The 17,775-nt window shown below is 44.1% G+C and overlaps 1 protein-coding gene across 1 annotated transcript in view; it reads left to right on the top strand.

Annotated features, from left to right (window-relative positions):
* LOC306926939 (capping protein, Arp2/3 and myosin-I linker protein 3-like) overlaps positions 1-17,775 on the top strand; it is a gene marked incomplete at its 5' end in the record, with an annotated part of 52,298 nt that overhangs the window by 23,092 nt on the left and 11,431 nt on the right. The window contains 15 exons of the mRNA XM_079506456.1: positions 86-190; positions 1,124-1,193; positions 1,515-1,596; positions 1,773-1,869; positions 2,715-2,769; positions 7,994-8,166; positions 9,050-9,118; positions 10,025-10,118; positions 12,924-13,022; positions 13,283-13,402; positions 13,602-13,715; positions 14,398-14,573; positions 15,718-15,805; positions 16,263-16,382; positions 17,376-17,442. Of these exons, the coding sequence (XP_079362582.1) occupies positions 86-190; positions 1,124-1,193; positions 1,515-1,596; positions 1,773-1,869; positions 2,715-2,769; positions 7,994-8,166; positions 9,050-9,118; positions 10,025-10,118; positions 12,924-13,022; positions 13,283-13,402; positions 13,602-13,715; positions 14,398-14,573; positions 15,718-15,805; positions 16,263-16,382; positions 17,376-17,442 (1,529 nt within the window). The remainder of the gene's footprint in view (positions 1-85; positions 191-1,123; positions 1,194-1,514; positions 1,597-1,772; positions 1,870-2,714; positions 2,770-7,993; positions 8,167-9,049; positions 9,119-10,024; positions 10,119-12,923; positions 13,023-13,282; positions 13,403-13,601; positions 13,716-14,397; positions 14,574-15,717; positions 15,806-16,262; positions 16,383-17,375; positions 17,443-17,775) is intronic.

Raw genomic sequence — 17,775 nt, forward strand, 5'->3', positions numbered from 1 at the left:
CTCATCTCTGCGGTCATCTTTGCTCTGTTTGATATCTAACTCTTTACTTTAGTCTTCCTTCTTCTCTCTCTCTAATCCCACACAGGAAGGTGAAGGACTCGCTGCCATCGTTCCGTCAGTTCTTCAGCTCTGCCTTCAGCCTCAGCCACGTCAGCCTGGCATCCATGAAGCTGCCCCCCGATGTGCTGAGGTGATCTGGACAGATCTGTCTCTCTCTTTTATCTCAACATCCTTGCTGTCTCGCTGCCACAGACTGCATTAACCACTTAAAGGGGTATATCACTTACAAAACACTTCTGGGGTCATTTTAACGTCTGCTACGGCTAATAAATTGCTTGATTCACTATCTAGAAGATAGTTGATATATGTAAACCCATTGAACTTCAAACTCCATTTTAACCATGTTAGGCTCATTGAAAACAAGTCCCTGTTTTGTTGTGACTAATATTGTCCTACAGTATGTGTGAGGGGGCCATAAAAACAAAGTTTTTGTTTTTATGTTTTTGAAAAAATATGAAATATCGAAATGTAAAACTGTCTGTCCTGAGTAGACTTTAAAATGACCCCCAAAAGTGTTTAAAGTGAAATACCCCTTTAAGCTCAACCCTGTCGCGCAGCAAAAATAGCCAATGTACAAACTCAACGCATGGCACGGCGGCCAAACAGTTCCAAGTACAAGCACTATGTAAGGGCATGATATAAGCAGGCTTTAGGTGAACAGTAACAGTACTGTAGGCTACTGTAGCCCAGGGGTTCTCAACAAAATGCTTTGGCCATGTCTCGCGACCCCCGCCCCGCCACCAGTACAAACTGACCACTACAATAACCTTAATAATAGAGAAAATACATCATAAATAAATACTGAAACCAGATATAATCATTAAGGAATGTTTATGCATGCACTGTGTGTACTATATGTAAACTCTAAATTTCCATTTTCCAGCCATTCAGTTACAAAAAAAAAAAAATGTAACAACAAACTATTTATTTTAACCAAAATAAATAAATATAACTTACAGCAACTTTAATCTATCTGAAATGCCTTTGTATGCCTTTAGGTAAAGCATGTGACTTGTCTTTGTGTATGAAATCAACATTCCACTTTGCCTTGTCTCTCTTCTAGAGCTCTGTTGACAGGGTTGACCTCTAACCCTCACATTAATGACCTTCACCTGGACATCAGTGGCTGTGAGGTAGACTGGCTCACTTATCCCCTTTGATGACAAAAAAAATAAATAAATAAAACTTAATTATGAAACTATAAGTAACTGTACGTGTTGCTTTTAACATTTCTCTGTGATTTCTATATTCAGGTCTGCATCTGTCTCTCTCACTTGCTTTCTTAATGCCTGTCTCCATTACTTTTCCTTTCTGCTGTCTTCCTGTCTTTCCCTCGCTTTCACGCATAATCTGTTTCTCCTTGCTTTCTCCCCATCTCTCTCTCTCTCTCTCTCTCTCTCTCTCTCTCTCTCTCTCTCTCTCTCTCTCTCTCCTCCATCCGTCCCTCCATGCAGCTAAGGGCTGCAGGAGCTGCAATACTGCAGGAGTTGTTTCCCAGGGTTTCGTCCATCGGGACTCTGGACATCTCTGACAATGGTAGCGTCTCGTCTCCACCCCTCCACACAACGTTCAGCTGCTATTTGAGTCGGTTCGAGTGCATGCTTACAGTATATGTGCTTCTGTGTGTGTGCGCGTGTGCGTGCGTGTGTGTGAGTGTGTGCGTGTGTGCACGTGTCTGTGTTCGTGTTTACGTGGATGTGTGTGTTTTACAGGTCTTGATGCAGACTTACTGCAAGTCCTACCTGCTCTCTCCAGACACCCCTCCCTAAAACACCTGCATCTGGGCAAGAACTTCAACATCAAGAACAGGTACAGTGGTTCTACAGCTCTCTCTGCACATGCATGTGTGTATGTGCACGCATGAAATAATACATATGGTCATTATTGGCTCCGCCAGTCCGATTCTTCATATATTCCATCCTGATTGGCTAAGATTGGCTTGTGGTGTGTGAGTGTCCCGTTTTGAACAAAATGCCTCAAATCATGAACGTAAAGTCAGATTGCTGTGAAACATTCCCACATGGCCAATGAAGGCCAAGGAAGAAAGGCCACCCTACATTTTTTCAAATCAACCCTGGCATTATAATAGGCAGATTCAAGTTTTGGACTATAACTCTTGAACTGTTGTTTGAGCTACGGTAATACAATCAAAATAATTTCCCCTTGGATCAACACAACTCCCCATATAAGCCACGGCCATTTTGTTTTCCACCTGTCGCTTTTTCCTTAATTTTCGTACCCAGCCCCAATGCATATTTATACGGGTGTTCCATTGTGCATGACGTGTAATTTACAAAAGATACTGCTGTCATTCCTCTGTCAGACAGCGATGGCAAGCGATACAAGTTCACAATGTGAGATATTTTTGTACAACAAAGTATAAATCGGGCTTCAGAGTCTAGCTTGAGCTACATCTCTCCCTCTCCCTCACCGTCCCTCCCTCTCTCTCTCTCCCTCTCTCTCTCTCTCCCTCTGTCTCTCTCTCTCTCTCTCTCTCTCTCCCTCCCTCTCTCCCTCCCTCTCTCACCCTCTCTCTCTCACCGTCCCTCCCTCTCTCTCCCTCTCTCCCTCTCTCCCTCCCTCTCTCCCTCCCTCTCTCACCCTCTCTCCCTCTCTCCCTCCTTCCCTCTCTCTCCCTCTCTTGATGTCTACAGGCTCTTGGATGAGGTCTTGCAGAAGATGGTGCAGCTTATCCAGGAGGAGGACTGTGTGAGTGATGATAACACAGCGTCAAACGTCAAGCAGAGTTTAAAGCAGTGATTCTTAAACATTTTCATTTCAAGGACCCCCACTTTGACATCATTAGTCCCCACACCACCATCCTATGCTATGCTATATTCAAATTGGCTTAAGGGAGGACCGGGCGGTGGTCGTCACGCTCATGTCACTATGACTCAACAATAACTGTATATAAGAAGTTCCCAATGCAGCTACACCCAAATATGGTGTGTTGTCTAAGCTCAAACACACGCACGCACGCACGCACGCACGCACGCACGCACGCACATTTCTAGACCCAGCTTACATCCCATAGAGCCATGGCGTGAAAAAATATATATACAGTACAATAAGACGAAAATTTCAAGTCATACTTAGCAGGTTTGTGTATCTGCTATTTTCACTTAAAAATGTATAATATTGTATATATGTAATAATATTTTTACATAATATTTATGCCATGCCAAAAATACTTGTGGGACGCCAGGTTGAAAGTGCTTAATCCTTCAAAGTCGGCCATATACCAATCAAAGGTTTTCGTTTAAAACAAAATGCCAGACTCATTGAGTCAGTGTTTGTTAAGCGGCTGCATGTGGATACAGGGCAGCTACAGTAGTATACAGCAACACTCTCTACTGTGAATAATTCACACTTACACCGTGTGAGCGTGTGGTGTATTTTCACACCTAAAACTCACTAAACCGTAGTAAACTCTAGAGAGATGAACTAGGCTAAAGCAAACTTGTAGAGTAGTGAAAAACCTCGTCAAAGCATCAGATCGGATCGGAGAAACACAGGCAGAGAGATGAACTGAAGATCCATGTTGACCATTTATTTCAAACCAAAGACAAAGGGAGAGAGCGTCCCGCGGCCCTGACCCACGGGAGCTCCCAGCAGACTGACCGTAGCCAGCCCAGACTAGTGATTTTCACATTGACAACATGACATGATATAGTACAGAATTGAATTCAGAGGTGGAGTTAAAATTAACATACAGATCAACAGATGGCCTTTAGGTTAGCAGATGGCTGTCCCACTGTGTGTTTTGATTCACACCTGAGAACAGCTTCAAGCAGTATAGAACAAAGCTTTAGCCACAGGGTACTTCATGAGAACCTCTGAGGTGTTTGCTCTCAGACCCCAAACTATTCTGACCAGACAGTGTGGCTCCACTTAACCTGTAGTACCAAAATGTAGTGTAGTTATTGACAGAATATAGCATTATGGCCATATGGACTATATTTACGATTCCACACTCCCCCCTTATGACAATCACAAGATTGGCATACAAAACAATACATATAGTCCATATTCAACTGTAGTACACCCCCCTTTGACTCCATCACAGCCTACCGAACATCAGGAAAAACAACAACAAATGACAACATTACACAAAGTTCCCAAAATGATTACAACTGGTTCAAATTACATGTTCTCGTTCTTCTAAATGATTCTTCTTCACATCCATACAACTTCATCAATGTACACCTAGCATCACTTTTCGACACATCAAAACACTCACAATACCCTGTCTGTAGCTTCAAATCACTTTTTTAAAACGAATTTCACATAACCACATGATCAATGATAGAAATGAAACTTTAAACATATACTGACATCAAAATCACAACAACACTTTCGTCTTAACCCCTTTGTTTCACTTTGAAACTCCCACTTTGTTGGAATAATTATTGGCCTTCAATCTTAATAACTAAACACCCAGTTTAATATGATATTAAGAGTAAAACATAGCCATAACCTTCATTTTCAAATAAGTTTTTCGGACATGTTTGATAAATTCATTCATATTTTGAAACTTCTCCTTCAAAGGCTTGGTAAGCGCGATGCGGGGAAGGAGTGGGGCAAAATAAGTCCGATGCCAATACGATCCTAGCCAGAGGCCACCTCCTGCTTCTTCACAGTTCAACTTAACCAGGGTACTATCGGGTTACGTTACTTATCCTGACCCTAACTTAATGAACGCTAACTCCCTCACGTTTAAAGGCAAAAGTTCTCTCAATAATAACAAAAGAATCTTTGCACGTCGTGGCACCCTAACTGCCTCTAGTTGACATTATCGTAAACTAAATTTAACACGAGAAAAGAATAATCAGCTCTACTAATTCTAAGACGATTTTATACTGAAGCGTATGAGAGGGGCACCGGGATCTCGGCCGTCTGACACAGAGCATCAATTAATCTCAATAAAGCTAAAATTATTTAAACATTCTCCAAATTACCCCATAGACTCTATTTCTTGAATCAACTTCTTAACTAATTTAAACTCCGACAAAACACACAAACATCAACGTATGCCTATATATACGCTGAATAGACTCACATTTAGACACACTTTTTGAATACAGATAAAGACTGTTGAATCTCTCCATCTATTATTAATAAACTTCACTGTAATGTCGCACTTCTCATTGTTCTCACCTCATGTGTTTCAGCCATGCGTGGTCAAACAGAAGCTGCATGAAAGTTGCTGTTGAACTCGCGCACCGTCGTCGCTCTGCTTCCATTGTCCCATCCAACACAGCACCATACTCCCCCCTCCAGACATTATATGAATATGAAATATCACATAAATGACTGGAAAGAAAAACATGAACGCACGTGTAGCTACAGGCCTCATCGAAACAAAGAAACGCCGCAAAACGAGCTTGCAGATCCGCTGTTTCTGAAGAATGAAATGAACGTGGCCGCCGTCCGCGACCACCTCCGCTGATGAAATGAACCGTGCGCCGACCGCGCTCCCTCTTCCCCCGGTGCACGGACCGCTGACGAACTCCCTCGGTCCGCTGCTCGGTGAAGGCCGTGTATCGATCAATCCCCTCGGGTTGGAGACCCGCTGCTCCCCGCCGAGACGCGAAGAGAAGCATGGTCCCCGTCGACGCGCTGTGGAGGGCCCCTCCCTCCTGTCCGTCGCCGAGTCCAGGCCGCTGTCCATCAGAGCTCCGGAGCGCACCGCCTGCGCCGTCGAGAAGACCACTTCTTCCCGCTGTAGACGAACGCCGTGTCCCCGAAAAATCAAACTAACCTCCAACCGCCAAAATTAGACTGAAATTGTCCAAAAGTCCCCGCTGGCCCTCTTCTGCCTGGCGCCTGGAAGCCCCAAAGACACCGGGTTTCGGCACCATCTATGTGGTGTATTTTCACACCTAAAACTCACTAAACCGTAGTAAACTCTAGAGAGATGAACTAGGCTAAAGCAAACTTGTAGAGTAGTGAAAAACCTCGTCAAAGCATCAGATCGGATCGGAGAAACACAGGCAGAGAGATGAACTGAAGATCCATGTTGACCATTTATTTCAAACCAAAGACAAAGGGAGAGAGCGTCCCGCGGCCCTGACCCGCGGGAGCTCCCAGCAGACTGACCGTAGCCAGCCCAGACTAGTGATTTTCACATTGACAACATGACATGATATAGTACAGAATTGAATTCAGAGGTGGAGTTAAAATTAACATACAGATCAACAGATGGCCTTTAGGTTAGCAGATGGCTGTCCCACTGTGTGTTTTGATTCACACCTGAGAACAGCTTCAAGCAGTATAGAACAAAGCTTTAGCCACAGGGTACTTCATGAGAACCTCTGAGGTGTTTGCTCTCAGACCCCAAACTATTCTGACCAGACAGTGTGGCTCCACTTAACCTGTAGTACCAAAATGTAGTGTAGTTATTGACAGAATATAGCATTATGGCCATATGGACTATATTTACGATTCCACAAGCGTATGTTCTCAATGTACCGTACGTACAGTGTCAAAAGAGTCACAGCATTGCACGCTCCCCTCCCCTCCCCCACTGCAGTAGTGTGTCCTCTCCGACTCTCTTCTTGAGGGATGTGACATATTGCGCTTTCTGAATTATTTACTCTTTTTTTTTTTTACACCAAGCGATGACATGTTGCACTATGATCATGCATTTTTCATGCCACAGAGAGTCACCCTGCTCTCCGTTCTTTAGTGATAAAAATACAACAACAAAACCTTCCGAAAACCTGTCAGGGAGACGGTTGAATGTGATTTCTAATTATTATTGGTTTGAAAATGAAAGGCCCGTGATCAGGTCCATGACAAGTGACAAATTGTATTTTGGGGATTCATTCTCATCAGCATAGAATACTATTTTGGTATGATTCTTTTTATGTTGGTTAGTTTTACTCTTTTTTTGTGTGTTTTTATAGTTTCACAAGAAACATTTCCCAATTCTCCTCCGCCCCCACCCTCTCCCAGGCCTCAAAAACCTGCCAAGCGCAGGAAAGAACAAGAACAAACAATAAGATGAAATAAAAAGAAAAAAGACAGGGTTGTCAACTTGTCACTGACAAAGAAAGTTGTCAAAGTTAGAACACAAGAGGAGCCAAGAAGGAGACAGCGTTAAAGGAATGGGGGGAGGGCGTTGAGCAAGTCAACATAAACTATAATGTTTTTTATTTAACCTGTAAAGTAAGTGATAATCAGAGTTTCACAAGTTTAATAGTATAATAATACTCTTTTCTATGTACCTATTTTAGGCACTAGAGCGGTGCCCGTTGGGCACTGGCCTACTTGGAACGATGCAAGTTGGAAATGCATGCCCCACCCAGTTATAATGTCTGTGTCGCTTTTATGCCAATATATGGAGTTCTTAGTCAGGCATGCCCAAATATGGAGTCTATGCAGATGTCAGAACACATTGTGTTGTCAGAACAAGCCAGCTACACTTATATCTCCATATATGGGTGATCAGGTGTGATCAATTGGCTAATTTGGGCCCTGTCCAGAGCCCGGGCAGAGGCCTTTTGTGGCGGTTCTGGACAACCGTGGGTCCGACCGACTCGACACCGGGCTCCCTGTGGGGGTGTGGAACGCGCGTGTTTGAAGTCGGTGGGGCGAACAGTTCTCGAGTTACGTGGATTTCAGACGTACACACGTACACACACACACACACACACACACACACACACACACACACACACACACACACACACACACACACACACACACACACACACACACACACACACACACACACACACAGATATTTGGTGCATCTATAGTTAAGAATTAAGATAGATTGTGAGATTTGTGCTGATATGTTAATACTTAACCTTTCAACCTGGCATCCCTATTTTGCATCATTATAGGGGACATTTTTGCACTTGTCTAGTTATTTTGTATTGCCGTACGGCGGTTTTAATACTGTTTACTTCCCCCGTATGTAACTCAGGCCCTGCAGTCTCTGTCGCTGGCGGAGTCCAGGCTGCGCTCCAGGTGCACGGTGCTGGTCAACGCGCTGGGCAGCAACACGTGTCTGCGCAAGGTGGACCTGAGTGGCAACAACATGGACGACATCGGGGCAAAGATGCTGAGCAAAGCCCTGCAGATCAACACCACACTCAGGTACAGACTAGAGCACAGGCCAGTGGATTCACACAAATGTTTCCCCCCCCCCCCACGCCAATAGCACAAATTAGAAAATAAATTAGAAAATCCTCCAGCCATAATATTCTGTAGTTTCACTTTCAAGTCAACTAGGCTTCTTCCTGGTAATAGTGCCAGAAAATACTGTATTTGCCGTATTTATGAAGTATAACATTGAAGTATAACATTGGGCTACGCTAAGAGGTTAATGTATGTTTTGTACTAGCTGTCAAGATGGACTAGAAGTATTGAATAATGTAAAGTGGTAAATAGTAAGTGCATGTTACACAAGGAAGAGGGAAAGCATCAGAATAATTGTCTCAGTCATGTGGAAACCTCATATATCCAAAACTGTTACTTTTAAGGATTCAAATTTCAAAATAACAGAAGTGGCACAAGTGGTACAAGCTCAGTTTTGCACCATGTTTCGAGCTTGTGGATCTGCTTCTTTTGATACTGTTGTGTGACACTGTAGTATGATCAAGTAGGGCAAAAAGTTAGAATATGGACATGAGAGGTTTCTGCCCGACAGCAACGTTGTACGTTGTGTGAGTTGAAGTTGGGATGTGACGTGGTGCAGTGTGTTTTGGTTTTTTTTAACATATGTTTATTGATTTTTCTTTACAACATAGTATTTTCAAAGCAATTATTCACATATATTTTTTCCCCCACAACCCCATGGCAGCACAAATACTAAACAAAATATTCGAAGAAACATCAGGAAATAATAAAATACAAAACAAATTAAAAAAAAATAATAATAACAAAAAAACACATTACATACAGTTAAACAAACAAATGCACAATGTCCCATGGTGTGGTGTGGTTTGGCTGGGGAACAACTCTGTCCTCTCCCCTGCAGGAGTGTGACATGGGATCGCAACAACACCTCTGCAGCTGGCTTTCTAGACGTGGCCCGTGCGCTCGAACAGTAAGGACATTTTCACACGTCCTCAGGCTTCTGCATGTACAGTACTCACCAGGATGTACTGTATTGTAGCCAACCAATGAGGCTATAGTAATGTAGTAGCTTTGTAATGCTCTATGTTAAAGGTGCTGTAAGTGTTTTTGTTAAAACTAAAGGTTTCATCTGTTTATGTATGCTCTCTCTCCTGATTGGAGAAAATTGGTATCTCGTCTTGAAATCGTATTTTCTGTTTACTAAAGAGCTGGACATATGGGGAGACCCCTGTTTCTGTACATTTGTACAGTGGAGTTTTATTAGCTCTTTTTAAGCTATTTTCAAACATGCCATCTTCAAAATATGGACAGTCAGGGTTAATGTGGTTAACTAGGTTGAAATTCCTTATAATTGTGAACCATGTAAATTGTTGCTTTCCAATGTGCTATATCGTTATGGTCCAGGGCAACTGTCGCTTTAAGCTAAGAATGACATGGCTTGGCTGCAAAGATTACATTAATCCCTCTGCATTCTGGAATGTATTTTGGGACAAGCTCTGTCTGAAATGTTCAATCTCCATATATTTGGTCCTCAATAATGCTCATTATAAGATGGTACCTTTTCTGCCTACTCACTCTCAGCTCTAGTTTCTAGTAGCTTGAAATCCCCATCAATGATGTCTTTGGTAGGCAGGTCTCACCAATGAGACGCCGAGTGAGTAGACGGAGATGGTGCCATTTTATAACAAGCATTTGTGAGGAGTGAGGACCATGCAGGTATATGAAGATAAGGTAGAAAAAGGGTGAAGTGCTCTCTAACCTTTGGAATGTGTTAACCTGCTTCATTCCCTCTTGGTAGTGTGTGTCCTGCCTCCTCTGCTCTCTTCCTTCCTAAGCCTCCACCTTCCTTTCTTCCTGTCCTTGCCTTCTCTGTCAGTAATTTCACCTTGCAGTACATGCCCTTACCTCTCAGCGACATCAGCCAGGCATACCGCAGCGCCCCCGAGAGGACAGAACAAGCACTGACCAAGGTTAGCAGCTTTAAGACCAACCCTCAATCCAGAATTTAAATCATGAAAGCTCATAAAAAAAGTCTCATAAGTGGTTCTCCTAAGTGGGTCTGGGGACACCCAGGGGACCTTGAGGGGGTTCAAGGGGGTCCCCTGCTAAATTAGTTCATATAGCATCAATATCAGTTTAACAACTTTAACTCTATACATCAGCAATTTGAAAATAGACAAATATTTTCCCTGGTACAAAATATTTTTAGATGGAGGTCTGTGGCCATATTAATTTGGGGGTTCTTGACATGAAAATGATAAGAAATACAGTTTTGCAGAGCGATCTATGGATTCAAGATAGAAAATGTATCGATATAATGATTTCTTGTCACAACTCGATTCAAGTCCAACTATCTGTAGAGCACAGGTGTCAGACAGCGGCCGTTGAGTATCAATGTGCTTTAAGACAATGAAGATGAAACGCAGACAAAGATACTGCAAACCAGGTCGTAAAAACAGTCTACAGACATAAAAAATGCACTCAATATCACATCTAAAATTAAATTCACCTATCCCCCAGGATGTGCACAGAGCCAGACAGAACCAAGTCACAGAAGCACTCAAGCAGATAATATGTGTGCATATATACACACACAGACTGCACGCACGCACACACACACACACACATGCGCGCGTGCACACACAAAAGGTAAGCTTTGAAAAAGAGAGACGCTTTAAGCCGTTAAGTTAAGTCACAGTATTTAGAGGAACTCCCCTCCAGTGAGAGGACCTAGGTTCAAGTCCTGCGCTTGATGAAGTGTCCTTGAGCAAAGCACTTTATCATAATATCATCTGCTGTGTGCCTGGCCAGGCTGCACCCAGAGCTGTACAGTATGTGGGTGGTGGCCAGCAATTTATTTTTTTAAATGTCCCTTCATGGCTCTATTATCCAGCAAAAAATCATGTAAGAGACTTTCTGTGCACTCAGGCGACAGTGATTGATTCAGCTAATAAAAAAATGCCCAAAAGTCTGAAACTCTTAATTGATTTTCACTTTCCCTTCCAAGTCTCCTCTCATCTCCTACAAAAATCTAAAATGACACAGATGCTTTTCCGGGTTTTAATGGGTGGTGGACGGTAACCAAATATATCTATTTGACTACTACTGTAATACTGTTCATTCTTTGAACATCTGTACTTTACTTTGTATTTGTGTTTCTGGATACTTGTGACTTTACCTCCGTCATATTCAAAGACAATTATTGTACTTTTGGCACCATTGCATTTCTAGAAAGGGTAAAGTACATTATGAATTAAGCACTTAAGCCCTATTTATAATAGTGAAAATAGCAGGTCTACAAGTACAAGCTCACAACCCCTAGCAATGTGACACGCTGTTAAGTTCCTATTTTCACAATATTTATTTTACAATTTCTGAATCGTAAAATATTTGAATTTATTTGGAAACGTCCATTTTTTAAAACAGCAATGCATTAATAATAAGACAAAATAAAATGTACTTTGTAATTTGTACTTTTGTAAGTATGTGTATGTACTTTTGAATACTTATAAAGTATCTTTAAAATCAAGTACACCAGTAACTCAAGTACAACAATTTGACAGAGCAAGTTTGACATGATGTTGAGTTATATTTGATGAGGAGTATCTATACTTTGAACCACACACTCAGGGTTACTCAGGGCCACAGGGTTAAACTAACATTCAGGATTGTGCTGTGCCTATTATGTTCCCACATTGCACTCTGTTTTCCCTCTGCGCTGGTTGGGTGGTGACATGCCAGCAGTGTGTGACAGCAGTGTATCTGGGTGGTGCCATGGTGACAGCAGTGTATCTGGGTGGTGACAGCAGTGTATTTGGGTGGTGACATGGTGACATCAGTGTATCTGGGTGGTGACATGGTGACAGCAGTGTATTTGGGTGGTGACATGGTGACAGCAGTGTATCTGGGTGGTGACATGGTGACAGCAGTGTATCTGGGTGGTGACATGGTGACAGCAGTGTATCTGGGTGGTGACATGGTGACAGCAGTGTATCTGGGTGGTGACATGGTGACAGCACTGTATATGGGTGGTGACATGGTGACAGCAGTGTATTTGGGTGGTGACATGGTGACAGCACTGTATCTGGGTGGTGACATGGTGACAGCAGTGTATTTGGGTGGTGACATGGTGACAGCAGTGTATTTGGGTGGTGACATGGGGACAGCAGTGTATCTGGGTGGTGACATGGTGACAGCAGTGTATTTGGGTAGTGACATGGTGACAGCAGTGAATTTGGGTGGTGACATGGTGACAGCAGTGTATCTGGGTGGTGACATGGTGACAGCAGTGTATCTGGGTGGTGACATGGTGACAGCAGTGTATTTGGGTGGTGACATGGTGACAGCAGTGTATCTGGGTGGTGACATGGTGACAGCAGTGTATCTGGGTGGTGACATGGTGACAGCAGTGTATCTGGGTGGTGACATGGTGACAGCAGTGTATTTGGGTGGTGACATGGTGACAGCAGTGTATCTGGGTGGTGACATGGCGACAGCAGTGTATCTGGGTGGTGACATGGTGACAGCAGTGTATTTGGGTGGTGACATGGTGACAGCAGTGTATTTGGGTGGTGACATGGTGACAGCAGTGTATCTGGGTGGTGACATGGTGACAGCAGTGTATGTGGATGGTGCCATGGTGACAGCAGTGTATCTGGGTGGTGACATGGTGACAGCAGTGTATCTGGGTGGTGACATGGTGACAGCAGTGTATTTGGGTGGTGCCATGGTGACAGCAGTGACAGGCTCATTGAATGTCCCTGTGTGGTGTCCAGATCCAGAGGGCTCTGCTTAGAAACAACCAGACTCAGCGCTTCTCTCAGAGGCAGGCTCTACGCTTACACCAGGGCCTGGTCACCAGCACTGCTGAACAGGTACAGTGCCCACAGTGTGTGTGTGTGTGTGTGTGTGTGTGTGTGTGTGTGTGTGTGTGTGTGTGTGTGTGTGTGTGTGTGTGTGTGTGTGTGTGTGTGTGTGTGTGTGTGTGTGTGTGTGTGTGTGTGTGTGTGTGTGTGTGTGTGTGTGTGTGTGTGTGTGTGTGTGTGTGATCAAGGATATGGAGATGAGAGGTTTCTGCATGTGTGTGTGAGTGGCGGTGTGTTTCTAACGATGTCCCGTGTGTGTTTCCCCGCAGGTGATGGAGCGTCTGAGCGAGCGCGTACAGCAGCAGGTGTGTGTGCTGCGAGGTGCCGGAGAGATGGAGGAGATCCACTCTGCCAAGCAAGTCCTAAAGGAGGCCAGGAACTCCCGCGCTGTGAGTCTCCGTGTGGACCATGTAGTCTGCATGTGTGTGTGTGTGTGTGTGTGTGTGTGTGTGTGTGTGTGTGTGTGTGTGTGTGTGTGTGTGTGTGTGTGTGTGTGTGTGTGTGTGTGTGTGTGTGTGTGTGTGTGTGTGTGTGTGTGTGTGAGAAGTTGACGTTGACTTGTTCCTCTGTGTATCCTCATCATGCCAGCTGTACCCGTCGTTGTGTGAGCTGGCTCATGTGCTGTCTGTGGACGGGCCGGTCAGACAGAGGCTGGACTCCCTGGCCGGAGAGCTGGCCAAAGCAGCCGATAAGGAACTACAGGTACGCTCCATGTCCTCAGAGAGAGAGAGAGAGAGAGAGAGACTATGTGGTGTGTTGGGTCCAGAGTCCAGACATACAGTACAGCCTGAATTCAGGTCCTGGTGGCTGATAGCTACTGTTCAGTTCCACACTTAACATGATTTATTACAATGACATTATCCACATGAACGCTGGCGTCCATATTCTGGGGGCGAACACCGAACACAAAAATAGACGTTCAACAAGACATCTCTATTATATGTATTACTTTTTGGTTATCTGTTATCCTTATTATTAAATAATGTTTGACTGTACTACTGTTGATTAGAAGTTTTAAAGCAATCAATCAGAATCCGTCACGTTGTGACGTGTTGGGAGCTTGCAGATTGGCTATTTTCACCCAAAGAGATTTGGTGTAGTCTAGAGATTTCCAACGTCTGGCTTTCAGAAATTAGCCCTTCACTAAATCCCACCCCAAAAAGCGATTGTCCAATGCCAATCCAAATAGTTTAGCAACGGTTGCTATGCAGGTCAAGCTTTCTTCGCTGCTAACGTGCCTATTGGACAAGGATGGGTTGGGGAGGGACTTAGTGAAGGGCTAATTACGTCACATGGCAGCCAAGTCTATGCACTTTTAATGTTTGTTTAGAGTACGATGTTTGTTTAAAGGAGTGTGATTCTTAAGCAGTTGATTGGCTTGCAGGTCATCGTGGATTCCATGGTGTCCCTGTGCCGCGAGCTGTGTCCTCGGTCCTCCTCTGCGGCCGAGAGGCTGAGTCCCCCGCTGTCGTCCGTCTCGGAGCGCGTGTCCGTCCCTCGCACGGCCATTCGCACGGCCCTGATGGAGAGAGCGGCGCAGGACATCCACCGAGCAATGGAGTAAGACGATGCTTCTTACTAGGGCAGTGGTTGCCAAGCTTTTCTGGACCAAGTGGCCCACTTGAAAACCTCACCCATCAGACCACTTAAAGGGGAATACCACTCATTTTCAACATTTTACTATGGCATTAATATACCTTAGAGCTGTGGAAATAATAAAAAAGTCCCCCTATTCTGTGTTTCCTAGAACTGGAGGTATGAATCAATTGTGTTCCGGATTGGATCAATGGAACATATATAGTCTATACTTTACATTCCTATTATCAGTATCACAATGAAATTATTAGTTATTTTATTATTATTATTATTATTAGTTATTAATTATGAGTTATTTTTGAGTGGTGCAACCACTCCCTTACGGAGCTATGTGTGTGGGTAGCTGGCTGGCTGGCTGGCTGGGTGGGTGCCTGGCTGGGTATGAAAACAGCATGGTTGTTTTTCACCACCTGTGCGCAACCTAACGTACACACAAACACACACGCACGTATTAACTGTATATATGATGCTTTCGGGTTTGCCAGTACAGTACAGTGACAGTACAGTACTGTACAGTAGAGGGTACAGTAGAGGGACCGCCACACGGTAACTCTGTCATTTCTCAACCGTTTCGGACGTGGGGCGGCACGCCGGAACCGGGCCGGCACCGGGCCGGCACCCTGGGTGTGTTCCTGTGGGTCTGGAACCCCCCCCCCCCCTGGGAACCCCCACACGGAGTTGCACCACTCACTTCACACGGGTGTGATTTTTTAAATATCAATAGTATGTTTGCAATAAAATCGTATTGTTTTGCCAATTATTTGGGGGGCCTACTTACCAATATCCTGACGGCCCCGAGAGACAAGTTGGGAATGGACGAGGGAGCACACACCAGGATAGATTTTGACAAGCTTTGACAAGAGTATTGATTTAACCCTTAGAACCGGGAAAGCATATGTGTCATTTTAGATGTTTGCATTGGCTATTCAAAAAAAGCAGACAAACAAGCTCACTCGTGCCACGCTTGTACTTCTGCTATAATTGAAGATTTCTGAAAGATCTTAAAAGTGTAAGAACTACTGAATTAGAAGGCATTTGTAGTATCGGCATCAATGGGTAAAACAAAGAGACAAAACAGCTCTTTGTTCCTCGCACTCGTCCTCCACAGAGAAGTGAAGCTGTCGGTGGTTTCCTATCTCACCAACTCTATCGTGGACCAAATTCTGCAAGAACTCTATGCCACCCACAAGACACTGGTAAGTACAGTACACAGCACTTAGTGCTGTCACACTGTTACTCTAGTGTGACATTAATTTGTCCCTGTGTGAGTGAGTGAGTGAGTGAGTGAGTGAGTGAGTGAGTGAGTGAGTGAGTGAGTGAGTGAGTGAGTGACTGACTGACTGACTGACTGACTGACTGACTGACTGACTGACTGACTGACTGACTGACTGACTGACTGACTGACTGACTGACTGACTGACAGACTGACTGAATTAATTAGAGTTAATACAGTGAGTGAGAAAATGAGATTTAGAGTGAGCGTAAGTGTAAGTCTAATATTTATCCTATTCATATCTTCATATCTTCATATCGTGTGTGTGTGTGTGTGTGTGTGTGTGTGTGTGTGTGTGTGTGTGTGTGTGTGTGTGTGCGTGTGTGCGTGCGTGCGTGCGTGCGTGCGTGCGTGCGTGCGTGCGTGCGTGCGTGCGTCAGACACGGCAGGTGTCCCAGATGAAGCGCTGGGAGGGGACATGTGAAGGTGGGACAGGTCGAAGGTCGCACAGACACAGAGACTCTCTGGAAATCACAGATGAAGAGCTGAGTACCAGCATAGTGAGTGCTAATTAGTACTTGCGTGCGTGCGTGCAGCAGTGGTTCCCAAACCGTTTACATTTCAAAGACCGCCCATAACTCTGAGAGTGTTGCAAATGCCAATTTGGACATAATTATACATAATGAGGACATACTTATATTGGTTTAGATTCATCTTTCCCGACTCTTTCTAAAATAACTCAAGCATGCATGAAAATACAAAGAAAAGCAATATCTTCAGTTGAATTTATTTTTTAAATAGTCTGTATATGTAGGGACCAGAAATTAACATCTTACTTTTGTCCGTTAGTTATTTTACATAGAGTAATTGAAGTTTTTGATGATAAAGGTTTTAGTGGTCTCATTTATTCCCTGTTCGTATCAAACTTACATTTCAGCATAACTTGTTATGTTATCATTGATTGATTACTTGATTAGCAGTTTGCAGAAAACTAAAAAGGTATACATCTTAGAATAAATCCTCTTATTCTAAGAGGATTTAAACCCAAGAAAGCCTATGGCTTGTTTCAAAGGACCCCAATGGAACATGTCATGACACAGGAATATAAAAGAGCAAAGGGCTCCTCAGTAAATTAAAAAAGAAAAAAAGATAGACTGCTTGTAATATTAACATATAGCGTTAATTTACTTTATCGATTTGTAACTCTCAGAGTTACAGACCAGTAAGAGTCCTTTTTGAACCCCTCAAGGAACCCTGAGGGTTCTTCATGGATCCCAAAGGCCCCTTTTCCACCGAAAGAACTTTGGTTTGGTTCTAGAACTGGTTCCGTTCTACATTCTTGGAACCTTGGTGCTTTCACGGAACCAGTTCTGAACCAACGTTTAGGGTTCTGAACCAATTCATCGAGAAAAAGGAACTGAACCGGTTCAATCCGGTGGAAAAGGGGCCTTGAGATGCACTGATGTAGAGAGGTATATACTGTACTGTACAGCAACAGTATGTGAGTCGATAACAACTCCTGAGCATCTCTCCATGTCCGTCTTCTCTCCGAGGATACGATAGCCATTAAGAAGCACAGCTCCAGAACTCGACGCATCCGACCCGTCTCCACCAGACTGAGTGAGTACTGAACCACATCCTCTGCTGCCGCGCCACGCCCTGACTCACTAAGCACTCCATTAGCGTGGTTCCTGCTGGGCCCGTTTCTCCTCTGCCAGCTCTCTCTCTCTCTCTCTCTCTCTCTCTCTCTCTCTCCTCATCTCCCTCCCTCCCTCCTGCCATCAGAGACAGAGAGCTCTATTAATGGTTGTCTCAGTCTACTGTGTCTCTTTGAAATCGAGCAGCTGCCAGTTGTTTTAAATGTAAAGCTAAGTGCCTTTGAAGCAGAGATGACAGCTCCCCAGGAGTCTCAAAAGAAATTCCTAACTCACCTGTACTTTTGCCCCCATCACT

This window comes from Electrona antarctica (genome assembly GCF_951216825.1).
Source record: "Electrona antarctica genome assembly, chromosome: 7".
Classification (NCBI taxonomy): Eukaryota; Metazoa; Chordata; class Actinopteri; order Myctophiformes; family Myctophidae; genus Electrona; species Electrona antarctica.